Source organism: Achroia grisella, unplaced genomic scaffold, assembly GCF_030625045.1.
Source record: "Achroia grisella isolate CSIRO2021 unplaced genomic scaffold, CSIRO_AGI_Agris_v1 utg840, whole genome shotgun sequence".
In the NCBI taxonomy this organism is placed as follows: Eukaryota; Metazoa; Arthropoda; class Insecta; order Lepidoptera; family Pyralidae; genus Achroia; species Achroia grisella.
The window spans coordinates 317,232-330,303 of NW_026713038.1; the positions used below are offsets into that span (position 1 = coordinate 317,232).

General features: G+C 32.8%; 1 protein-coding gene across 1 annotated transcript in view; it reads left to right on the forward strand.

Annotated features, from left to right (window-relative positions):
* Window positions 1-13,072, forward strand: part of LOC131852143 (putative peptidyl-prolyl cis-trans isomerase dodo) — a 41,735-nt gene that overhangs the window by 27,734 nt on the left and 929 nt on the right. Inside the window, exons 2-5 of the mRNA XM_059202784.1 lie at window positions 1,936-1,957; window positions 2,390-2,512; window positions 11,849-11,888; window positions 12,556-12,759. Coding sequence (XP_059058767.1) covers window positions 1,955-1,957; window positions 2,390-2,512; window positions 11,849-11,888; window positions 12,556-12,759 — 370 coding nt within the window. The 5' untranslated portion in view covers window positions 1,936-1,954. The remainder of the gene's footprint in view (window positions 1-1,935; window positions 1,958-2,389; window positions 2,513-11,848; window positions 11,889-12,555; window positions 12,760-13,072) is intronic.

The following is a 13,072-nucleotide window of genomic DNA, read 5'->3' on the forward strand; positions in this document are numbered from 1 at the left end:
TACATTTTCTAAGTTTATAGCTCATTGAATTCTATTACCTACAATAATTATAATCATCATGTTTGCTTCTTTGTAGGTTTATTATACATACTGATACTTCATTACATGTCTTCAAAGTACATCAAATATAATTGTCTATTCGCATGTCACATTAGTCAAACATTCTTACATTTCTTTTCTCCATTTCATTGGGCATTAAGTATTATTTAGAGACATTCCCTTTGAGTACAGACGCGTGTGTTTATTGATATAGCAATAATTATAATTTGGTATTTATACAGAATTGAAAACAAAACTTATTTAATGTGTAGAATACTAAAATATTCCAGTTATTGTGATTGTAGGTGGGATGTGTAGTAATTTTAACTAGTGGTGGCCCCGGGGTCGAAATTCAATCATAATTAATTCAACATTCAGCAAAACTATAGACAAATCTTTCTCAATTTGACCACAGACTTTAACAATAAACAAAAGGGTATATATTTGTGTATGAGTCAAATACCTGGCAGTATGTGTATTTTTTTTATTGATTGAGTTTTTTTATTCATAAATAAAAGGTAAAAAAGTATATAATAATAATTATTCATTCAGCATAGCATAGTACAGTGTGGAAAATATAAAAAGAATAAAAACCTAATATCGCGCTGTAAACTGCCACTGGTGGTGCCGCCGATTTTCAGTGGAACCACCACTCATAAAAAAATTTGTAGGAATGTAGTTACTTCATTTTTAGATAAAAAAATTATAGAAAACCTGGACGGTAAAATACTTATTGAAAATAGTTAAGTTCGCCTGTTTCAGCTGCCAAACATCTAGTATTGTAAGTTATGATTCGGTTCTGAGATCAAAATTAGACAGTAAAATTACAGGATCAGAGGCATAATATCTTAGTCCCTTGGAATGGCAACGCATGATTGTCACGGTTGTCATGATAACGTGATGTTCGTAGTGCTGTTCATGTATATAGGCCACAGTTAACATTTACCATCAGGTGGGCAGTCAGTTAGCTTGCCATTTCAATTACTTAAAAAAATTCATCTGTCAATTTGTCAGAATCTGACAAATCAGGCCGACAGATCAGGCACCAAATAGTTCTGTACATAAATAGTCTGCTTGTTTGCCCTTCGAATGATGTAATAAAGTTCACCTGTCTATTTGTCAGAATCTGACAAATCGGCCCGACAGATCAGGCACCAAATAGTTCTGTACATAAATAGTCTGCTTCTTTGCCCTTCGAATGATATAACAAAGTTCACCTGTCTATTTGTCAGAGTCTGACAAATCGGCCCGACAGATCAGGCACCAAATAGTTCTGTACATAAATAGTCTGCTTCTTTGCCCTTCGAATGATATAACAAAGTTCACCTGTCTATTTGTCAGAATCTGACAAATCGGCCCGACAGATCAGGCACTAAATTGTTCCGTACATGAACCATATAAGAGATAATATACCTAACAAACCGATAAATCGACCTAACGATAACTGTTATTGTACATAAACCCTATAAGAGAAAAAACAAATAGTATCATTCATAGTACAAAACAAAGTCGCTGTCGCTGTCTGTTCGTCCCCATATATGCTTAAATCTTTGCAACTATGCAACGGATTTTGAAGAGGTTTTTTTTAATAGATAGAGTGTTCAAGAGGAAGGTTTATATATTTTATATATAATACATGTACACCCACGGGTGAAGCCGGGGTGGATAGCTAGTTGTAAATAAATCCTATAAGAGACAATATACTACCTATTAACAAAACCCATAACCTTTTATGTCTGAACACAAGAAATACAAGGCATACAGCCTTATGAAATCATGGTCACTGAGCATTAAACTCCGACTTGATAGTCGAAACAACGATATCTACATACATTGTCTGTCTGATTGCTGAAACCAACGATTCCTATGCTAATTTTATAACTTGTGTTGTTACAGATTACTGTGTTTATCCATCATGGTAAGTACATATATCTTCACGCTTACATTCTTAAACATAAGATATACAGTGTTAATGACTGTAGGTAGATATATCTGGTTAGTCATGAAGGATATACGAGTTAAAATACTCATGAAACTCAATCCCTTTCATCCAGAAATAAATGGAAATTAGATCATACATTTTGAGTTTTAATAATAAATTGATTATATGATAGCTTAGTTTGTATGAAGATTTTATTATATATTAACTAAATTTAATATATATCGTATTAATATTACGAATACGAAAGTTTGTAATTATGGATGTTTGTTACTCTTTCACGCAAAAACTACAATTACTTTACGAAACTTTACAGAAATATATAAGTTACAATCAATCGTGAAACAAAAAAGCTTACCTCAACCGCCACTTTTTTGTGTGTAGTTAGTGGTATGTATTTGTCTTTTGCAGAAGTTCAAATTTTGTTCCGATGGCGACTGCCCATTGTGGGCATTAGCAGCCCTTCATGCACTCAGCAGTCTCCCCTCCCAGCTGTTCAAGACTCTGCTTCAACATGTTATGGAGGAACAGCCGGTAATTTAATATAGTCAAAATTAATATAGATAAAAGTTTCACAAATCTTTGACATACTCTAAAAAAAGATAGAATAAGTGACTACAATTTTTTTTTTATTTACGCATTATTGCACCTGAAGTAAATTACAAAGAATAAACAGATAATAATTAATAAGGTATATACATACAATAACAAAAGGCGGTCTTATCGTGTAAGCAATCTCTTCCAAACAACATTTGGGCAGAGGAGAGAAGACTGAAAATGGTAGATAGCTCAAGAATGGATTACAGAAATAAAAAAAGGCATAGCAATACTAAATAAGAATAATTTACATATAATACTTCCATATATATATACTTCAGTACGTACGTAGATACTTTAGTTACTTTAGTAATGAATACCAAAATAATGACGGACAAACCAGTTGCTCTATTTGAATTAGTGGGGCTATATATTTAAATCAATTTTGTGCATATAACCAGTATTTTTAAACCCAGACAATTCACATAGCGCCATTTTGTCGCAAGCTATACAGAGCTTGTATTTTGGTAGTTCCTAACTAATATGCATACGGGTACTAAGTTTATTTGCTGTATATATATATAAATATATATACATATTATTGTCTGTGTGTTTAAGCGAAATAATCTCAGAAACGGCTTAACGATATTGATGCTGATTTCAATATGCATGCTTTGCATTTTTTCATTAACACTTTTAACAAATTTTGCATATTTTTCACTAAACCTGTTGTGTTTGTTTTATTCTATAATAACTTACTATAAGCTATACCTATGCTACAGATTACTGTTGTTCGAAATACCAAGGGTATAGGAATGGAGTCGCAGATTCAACTAAGTAGTCTTAATATAATTTTGTCATAACTTTACATTGACAGATTACTGGAAATCTAATGAATTAGCAGTTACCTTTAACTAGAAACAATGGAACTCCAAATTCCAACAGGCCCAAACACAAAGGATTTTCATTAATCTTTGCCGATAAGAACATCTTAAAATTTCTGTTGCTGGCAGAAATTAGTGCCCAAGTCTAAAATTGGATATTACGTCAATTCTATAACTATGAAGAGAACATTTTGATATGCCTACAAATTCGATTACACTTAATGGTTTAAAGAGCATACATTGCAATCAAATTTAAATGAATTACAATTTTCTACGCAGTATTATGTGTGGAAGGATATCTTATATATAAACTTCTCGCGTCACTGTTAGTTATCATACTCTTCCGTAATGGCTTGACCGATTTTTATGTTTATTTTTTATAAATACATACATAATATACATAGAATACAACCAGACCTATACAAAAAATCATACTCATGAATACAAATGTTTGCACCATGCGAGATTTGAAATAGCGACCATCAGAAGTAAAGCGGTGTGCTAAACCGCTAGATCACCGAGGCCGTCCGGCCGATTAATAGAAAAACTTGACGTTCATAAGCGTTCAAAATGTCCTATATGAATATATGATATTTGATTTGATTCAATTTGAAAATATTCCCGCTAAAGTACAACTCACAAAGCTGCTAACGATAGAATTCATTAAAACATCATTGTAATTGCGTAAAACCCAACTTGTAAACTTCTTAGAAAATTCATAGATACCAAACCGGGTTTCTAATTCCAGTATTCAATAAGAAGCGGTCTGTAATCGGATAAGCTGATATAATTTTCACCTGGAAGGCGACGTTACGAGCCTTACAATTATTATGTTAACTATCAAAACCGTCCCGGCTTCGCACTGGCCCGATATTTGAGGTTCTTTAATTAAAACTAAGTTATCTTCTAAAGTGTTCGTCGAAATGAATTAATGTATATGATAATTTTCTTCAAAATTCTATTTGTATGTTGTTGTGTTCTGATGTGTGATGTAATAAATATTATTCTATTCTATTCTATTCTAAAATTAAATACTTATAATAAGTTGTATTTGTTGAATGATGTGTGATGTAATAAATGCATTATTTCTAGAAATAATTTGATTCTATAAAAAATTAAATACTTATAATAAGATAGACATATTTATTTGAACTTTTAAAGATATATTATCATTTTTTCGTTCTTTCGTTTGTTGGTTTCTAAAAACATTTTTTTGTAGCCCTTTTATATTATAACTTTCTAACAATGATAGAAAATTGACAGCCTCGGTGGTCTAGTGGTTTAGCACACCGCTTTACTATCCGATGGAAGCGACTAAAACATTTGTATTCATAGTATATTGTTTTTTTGTGTTTTCTATGTATAATATGTATTTATTTACAAAAATAAATGTATCCATGTATTTATATATTATATACACATTTTGCTTAACAATGTGTGTGAATTGTCAAAAAAAAAATTTAATCGGACATTAAAACCGGAGATTACCTCAAACATACAAACTTTAACTCTTTTATATTAGTACTAGCTACTCGCCCCGGCTTCTCCCGGGGATACATGTATTATACATATAAACGTTCCTCTTGAATCACTCTATCGATTAAAACATTCGCTTCAAAATCCGTGGCGTAGTTTTAAAGACTTAAGCAAACATAGGACGGACAGACAGCGACAGCGACTTTGTTTTATATGTAATGATATACACTACGAATTCGACTACGAATTACGAACTCTTTCATTACATTAAAAACCTTACCTACCTCATAATATCCACTAATTATGAGTGTCGTTTAAAAATCATTAGAAAATATATATAGGTTTTTGACTTTATCAATTAATACTATACTTTCTTATAATCTTACTAAAATATAAATGCGTAAGTTTGTGAGTATGGATGGAACAAACATCTAGTTTATTACTCTTTCACGCAAAAACTACTGAACGAATTTTATTAAACTTTCCTGTAATATAGCTTATACAACAGATATACATAGGCTGTAAATTCCATGCAGGCAAAACCACGGGAACAACTAATATTATAATATATAGTTAACTATAAAAATTAATGACACACATATACGTACAATGCCATCTAACCTCAAGTGATGCAGAGCTTATGTTATTTTGTTAATAATGAGGTTGACCTCCACGCGGTTCCCCCAGGTAACCATCGTGATAAATTCCTTGTGAAATTGGTCTAACTATATTGGTATTCTGTAAGCGTTTTTATCAATTCATATCACTAATCGCTACACTCAAGGTACTCGTATCACTTGTCATATATAAAGTATCTATCGAGCTATCGAGTTTGCCTATATTATTAAAAAAGTCACTAGTACCTGCTTTACCTCTGCAGACGCTAACGAGTTTTACATAATATCAATGTCAATCTCACTTTCGGATTCCTCTTTCGAATTTGTAAGTGATGCTTACAGAATAGTACAACTGACCTGACTTTATACTCCACTAGTGCCCCGCCAGCGTAAATCATTAGTGTAGGCGGGTGCACCATTCCATTATCATCAATAAAAAAACTACGTCCGACGCAATACAATTTATTGTTAAACATTCACATTTTTCTACTCATGAGCGGTTTCATCCGCATAAAATTATAACCTACTAGCTTATACCCGCGGCTTCGCTCGGTATATTTTTAATTTTTTCATTTATTAAAATGTCGCCTATTTTTATTCTAATACCTCCAAGAACATGTGTCCAAAATTTCATGATCGGTTCAGTAGTTTTTGCGTGAAAGTATAACAGACATCACTACTTTCACATCTATACCTATAAATATAATTTGAGTGTCTGTTTGTAATATTGAAATAACCGTTTTTTACTACTTGCTAATGTATATAGGGCACATACACCAAAATAACATTTTTTACAATTTTTCTCTGTCTGTTCCGGCTAATCTCTGAAATGGCTGGACCGATTTTGACGGCACTTTTTTGCCAGGTAGCTGATGTAATAAGGAGTAACTTAGGCTACTTCTATTTTAGAAAAATAAAGTTAGCGACTTCGTCCGCGTGGAATTTAAGCTAGTTATATAGCTAGGCTACAGCTAGTTTATAATATTGGTAAGAATGATTGTTTAAAATAATTATGACAAGTTCTGTGTTTGTTTTTCGTAAGCTGACTGTACATATTATTTGTCACGTAGAATAAATATAAAAATGTCACGTTGCCGTGTTACAATTGAATCTATATCTTTTATGCTAACGTTATTCACATATATTTATATGACGTGTGTTTTTGTTTATTGAATAATGCCTCAATAATATGATATTGAGCTACTGAGTTCGAGTTCAGTTGTGGATATTATTGTTGCTGTAGATTTGTTAAGTTAGGTTAGTTAGGTAATCTATTTTTAAACCCCCGACGTAACGGGAGAAAAAAGAGTTTGAAGTGTCTGTGTGTGTGCCATCGTAGCTCCTAAAAAATGGTCTGGTATACGGGTTCCTTTGTCTGAAAACTGGCTGCTGATTGAGATGGTTCTCAGCTACAATTTATGACTTCTATTCAGGCGTTATTAATTTATTTCTAAAGTTTATTCTATCCTTTTACTTATATTATATAATCCGTGTCAATTCACAAGGAACGCATTGTATTTTATTTGCTACTAGCTGTTACCGCAACTTTGCCCGCGTGGAATTTAGCTTTATTTTTTTTAATACAATATTTTTTAAAATAAAAGTAGACTAAGTTACTCCTTATTATATCAGCTACCTGCTACAAAGTCCCGTCAAAATTGATCCAGCCATTTCAGAGATGAGCCGGAACAAACAGACTGACAGACAAAAATTGTAAAAAATGTTATTTTGGTGTATATACCGTATTTATATTCATATGCATGTAGTAAAAAACGGTTATATCAATATTACAAACAGACACTCCAATTTTATTTATATGTAGGTATAGATGGTCCCAAATTGATGTTGTAATGTTGGATGCACTATTGTATTGGGCATATGTCTGTGAAGATAGTGTGTATATAAATTTTATATGTATATTAATATCACTTCTCCCAATATTGTTATCATTGTTACACTTCTGTCCTTCCTACGGTTGTCTTTTTGTAATAATTATGACATATTACCTCTTTGTCTTGTTTATTATTGTGTTTTTTTTTCTTTTTATACGTGATTATGTATGTAACTGTATTTTTTTTTATATTACGTAGGTGGCAAACAAGCATACGGTACACCTGATGGTAAACGGTTAACGTAGCCTATGGACGCCTGAAACACCAGGGGTGTCACTTGTGCGTTGTCGACCCTATAATTTTATTGAGATATTTGTATTTTCTATGAGCGGAACAACAAAGAATTTCAGTCCTTAATTCATTATATTCGCTCGTATTTAGTAAATAGAATTATATTTATATTATATCTAAATATATCCACTGAAACCACGCACTACTCATGTCTTTTGTGATGTTTGATGCCACGTAAAATGTAATGGATATGTGTGTTACGCAGAAGGGCAAATTGAATAAGAGTATAACCTATTAACCTATAATAGCTACGACGCCAAATATATCCAAAGAATTGAACAACTATTTGTAGATCTTTCATACATTTTAATACAATACATTCAATACATGGGTGTTGCATTTGGTATGTTCTTAGCTATGGCTTACTGCAAGCATAATTTGGAACCCTTTCTCTTTACTATTTTTCCATGGCATCCCTGAATTTACTTGAAGAAATTGATAACTCTTTTAAAGTAAAATGCCATACTATACCATTACCGGAAGAATGCACCCGAGTAATTTGTAAATATAATCTGAAAATCTTAAATTTAAACATAAGAAGCCTTCATAAAAATTTTGATAGTTTTTTGGTTGTTTTTAAAAGAATGAATATTGACTTTGATGTCATAGTCCTTACAGAGTGTTGGTTAAATGAAAATTCCACTGTAAACCAAATTAAAGGTTACACGTCTTTCAACTCAAAAAAGTACATAAATAAATCAGGCGGTATAACGGTTTTTGTTAAGGATAAATGGTCATACATTTCCTCGGAACTGGAGGTAGAGGACGCTAATTGTGTTGTGATCGAGGCTCCAAATTGTTTTCAAGTAGTAGCAGCTTACAGGTCTCCAAGTTTCCAAAACCCTAGTCGTTTTATTTATTCCCTTGGCTCAGTTTTGAAAAAACTTACTTACAATCCATTTCTAATCTTTACAGGGGACCTAAACATAGATATATTAAGCCCAGAAACAGATACCAATTATGTTTCCGAATACTTAAATGTACTTGCTGAATTTGGGCTTACATCGAGCATTGATATAGCTACTCGCCAAAAAACTTGTCTGGATCATATTTTTGTACCAATTAAGAGCAGGGCAGAATCTATAGTTTGTTCCTCTGATATAACTGATCATGAAATCACTATGGCAGGAATTACGTTAACGCATCAAAAACAAAATGCTCAGACACGTTCAAGGATTAGAGTAGACTATGAATCGCTGCATTCTGATCTTCATTTGATAAATTGGCATTCTTTGATGAACACAAATGATATTGAGAAGGCAGTATCTCTCTTCTCCTCCACAGTCGTGGATGCTTTATCGAGGCACTCTAAGATTGTGAAAGTTAGTCGCTCCAAATATATAATATATATATATATATATATATTATATATATATATCTAAACATCGTGATAAGTTACACAGCAATTTGCGTAAAGATCCCAACAATAGCGTAAAAAAACTAATTTATTCACGGTACAGAAATTTTTATATTAACTTACTAAGGAAACTTAAAGCTGATTATTATAACAAGTTGATAAGCCAAAATAAGGATGCTCCAAAAAAACTATGGAATACTATTAGGCACATTACTCATAACACTGCAACTGTGCAGGGGGGCAATCAAGCAACTCGTTACCCGAAGAGCTAATTAGGACTAGAAACAATATTAAAGAGTCTCTCAATTATTGTAACACCTGCCTCTCTTCCACAGGTAGTAACCTCGCAAATAAAATTTTGACTAGATTAAATGAAACACAGGACTCAATCGCCAGTAAAGTACACTACACTAATTCACCTAAAAACTCTTTTTTTTATGGAACCTACCGATTCTCATGAAGTGCTGTGTTTAATAAAATCTCTTAAATCAGGAAACACCTCTGGTTTTGATGGTCTGAATAATAGTATTTTGAAGAATATTGGACATCTTATAGCTGAACCGTTAGCCTCAATATTTAATCTGAGTATATCGTCAGGGACTTTCCCGCAGGTCTGGAAAACGGCTGTGGTGATTCCCATATATAAAGCAGGTAGCAAAGACGACCCGACTAACTACCGTCCAATATCACTTTTGCCAGCTTTTTCGAAACTTTTAGAACGCATCATCTATAAGCGGATATTTTAGGTATGTATATCAATCATTACAGTAGTTAACCGCTACATAAATAAAGAAAGAAGAAATTCCTCAATCAAAACAGCCTTCTAAATGACAAACAGTTTGGATTTCGTCAGGGAAAGTCCACTGAAGATGCTGTAATCATTCTAATGGATGCTGTTGTTGATCACCTCGATGAGGGTAGGTGTTGCATAGGTGTTTTTCTGGACCTTGCTAAGGCATTTGACACTGTTTCTACACCTATACTCCTCAAAAAGCTGGAGTGTGTTGGAATACGTGGCTTGCCACTAAACTGGTTTGAGAGTTATTTGTCGCATAGAAATCAATGTATCAAGATTGGTGATCATATAAGTGATCCTATACATGTATCTTTTGGGGTTCCCCAAGGGAGCATTCTGGGTCCAATCTTATTTACTATATATATTAATGATCTTCTAAATCTCCCGCTCTCCGCAATCTGTTACGCAGATGATACTGCTCTCATATTCCATGGCCCAACTTGGCAGGAAACGCAGTACATGGCTGAATGTGGTCTTCGACAAGTGTCTGAGTGGCTGGACTATATTGGCGGTGCACTACATAAATGTATATGTAAATATATAATCTCCTAACATTAAACGCGTCTAAGACCCAGTATTTGTGTTTCCATAAAACAGCTGTATCTCGCCCACCTTCAAGTAAGTTCAATATTAAAATACACAAAAACTGTCTATCGCCTAATGGTACATCCAACGCTTACTGTAATTGTGACATTATCAACAGGGTGGTCTCGCTGAGGTATCTTGGAATTGAACTGGACGAAAATTTAAATTTCAAGAAACATATATCAATTACCGCAAAAAGAGTTAGAAAATTAATGTACACAATGAAATTATTGAGAGTCATTTCAGACAACATATATACTCTGAAATTGGTATACTTAGCGTTATGTCAGTCTTTAATAAATTATTGTCTACTAGCCTGGGGAGGTATTACGAAGTCCAATTTAATTCCCTTAGAAAGAGCTCAACGAGCTGTTCTGAAGGTTTCTCTAAAAAAACCGCGACTATTCGACACGATGCAATTGTATAAAGAGGCTGAGGTCCTGAGCGTGCGCAAATTGTTTGTAATGCGAGTTACTGTATACATGCACAAATATGTGAAGAGTCTACCAACATACAAAGATATATTAAAGAAGAGAATCTATAAAGCTCCTGTGTCTAAGGCTAAAACATCATTTGCTCAACGTCACAAAAAAATTCTCTTTCCACACATATACAATCAAATTTGCAAACTAATTGATATAAAACACTCTCAATTATCAGGTTTAAAAACACTCCTCAACAGTATACTGATGTCCTGGACATATGAGGACACTGAGAAAATACTAAAACCCGTAATATAAATTTAGACAATTCTGAAATATTCTAATGATTCTATATGAATTTACAACACTTCCAAATAACATTCTTACTCACTCACACACACACACACACACACACACTCACACGTACACACATACACACACACACTCGCCGACTAACAAATACATATCTGTAATTTTTATTATTGTATTCTTTGTTTATTTTATTTTATTTTTTGTCATATATTACTAGTATTAATATTATATAAACACTAAATTTTTATATGCACTCTGATCGCCGTACCTATGTAACGTTAACTGTCAAACCTGCTTTGATTTCCACGATACAGGCATTGCCTAGTGTGGGGTCATAGTTACAATGTTATTTAAGTTATATTTTATGAAATAAATGTTATTCTATTCTATTCTAAAAAAAAAATACATATTGCACACAAAGTGATATAAAATGGATATGCTTTGCAAACATATGCAGTCACAACACTCACTCAGTATCTACAGGATTTTATAACCTAGACCACTTTGATCACGCTCTAAAAGCATATATAAATGTAAAGATGTTCTGTATCTTTTTTTTGCTTTCTTTAACTTTCTAACACAAAAATATTATTTTTGTGACTATTTAAGTAGTTTTTCTGCAACCAAGTTTTAATGCAAATCAATGTAATGCAATGCTACGAGTATATACAATTATTATTTTCTTTTCTTTTTGATTTCAGGACGATGGCATCATGGAAATATTAAAAGACACTAATCTGTGTAAGTGATAATACAATTTTTTTTGTACTACTTTTGAAGGTAGCAAACAAGCGTGCTGTTCATAATTCTAATACTTTATTGACTGATGCATTTAAGTCCTGCTCAGACGAGAAACAGTCCTCGGAGATTGTATGTCTTGAAGAGGCCCATTCTGCGCAGATTTATGAAACAGGTTAAGAAGGATGACTTCTTTGTCCTTTGGAAAGACAACGAATAAGTGGTACCACAGGTGTCACATGATAACATGACGTCCATATTGCTGTTCATGTATATCAGCGCTGATTTCCACTTGCCATAAGGTTGACCGTCAGCTTGTTTGACATTCCATTTCAAAAAAATGAAAGCCAATTTGTCTAAGAGTTAAATCCTTTGTGCTTATATAATACCTAAATAGTTATATAAAAAAATATCTACAAAAAAGTTAAACGGTATTATTAGTATATGTGCGGTTTTTTGTATATATCCGATATTTACTTATAAAAAATATTATTGTATATATCTTACTTATAAAAAAAAAAAAAAAATATTAGTAAGTATAATCACTAATAAGCCGACACAGACGGCTCTTCTATATATCGGATATATACAAAAAATTATATTATACTTATATTATATTATACTTATAAAAAAAAAAGGTAAGAGAAATCCATAGATTATTTTTTTACAGCGTCTCGAGAAGAATGCGCTCGTGCCGCTGCCGTGATTCGGTGGGTGGTGCAGCAAACTCTGTCATGCTCCTGTCCAGGGGCGCAGTTGACACGCGATCTGCTCGTCATGGGAGTGCCCCGAGCGCATGCTGCTGCTCTGGCTGATGCTGCAGAAGCGCAGAGAGAAGCGTACCAAGCACAAGTTCGCAGTAATGGATTTATGGGTATGAGTGCGTCAATCAATCAACTACTTCATTTGCTGTATATATATAATATATACACGGGTGGCAAGTAAATTTAACAGTTTGTTTGTATATTCTGTACATAAGTAGTAAATTTGAATTTTATACAATAAATAAAAAACTCATACACTTTCGAGGTTATGGTATTAAGTAAGACAATACTATTAGTGAAGATTTTTATTGGCAGAAAAAATATGAGAATTAAACATATAAATGATGTACAATAAACTACAATAACTACTTGTACTTACTAACTTGCATTAAACATTTTCATTATGAAGTTGGTGTTAAATAG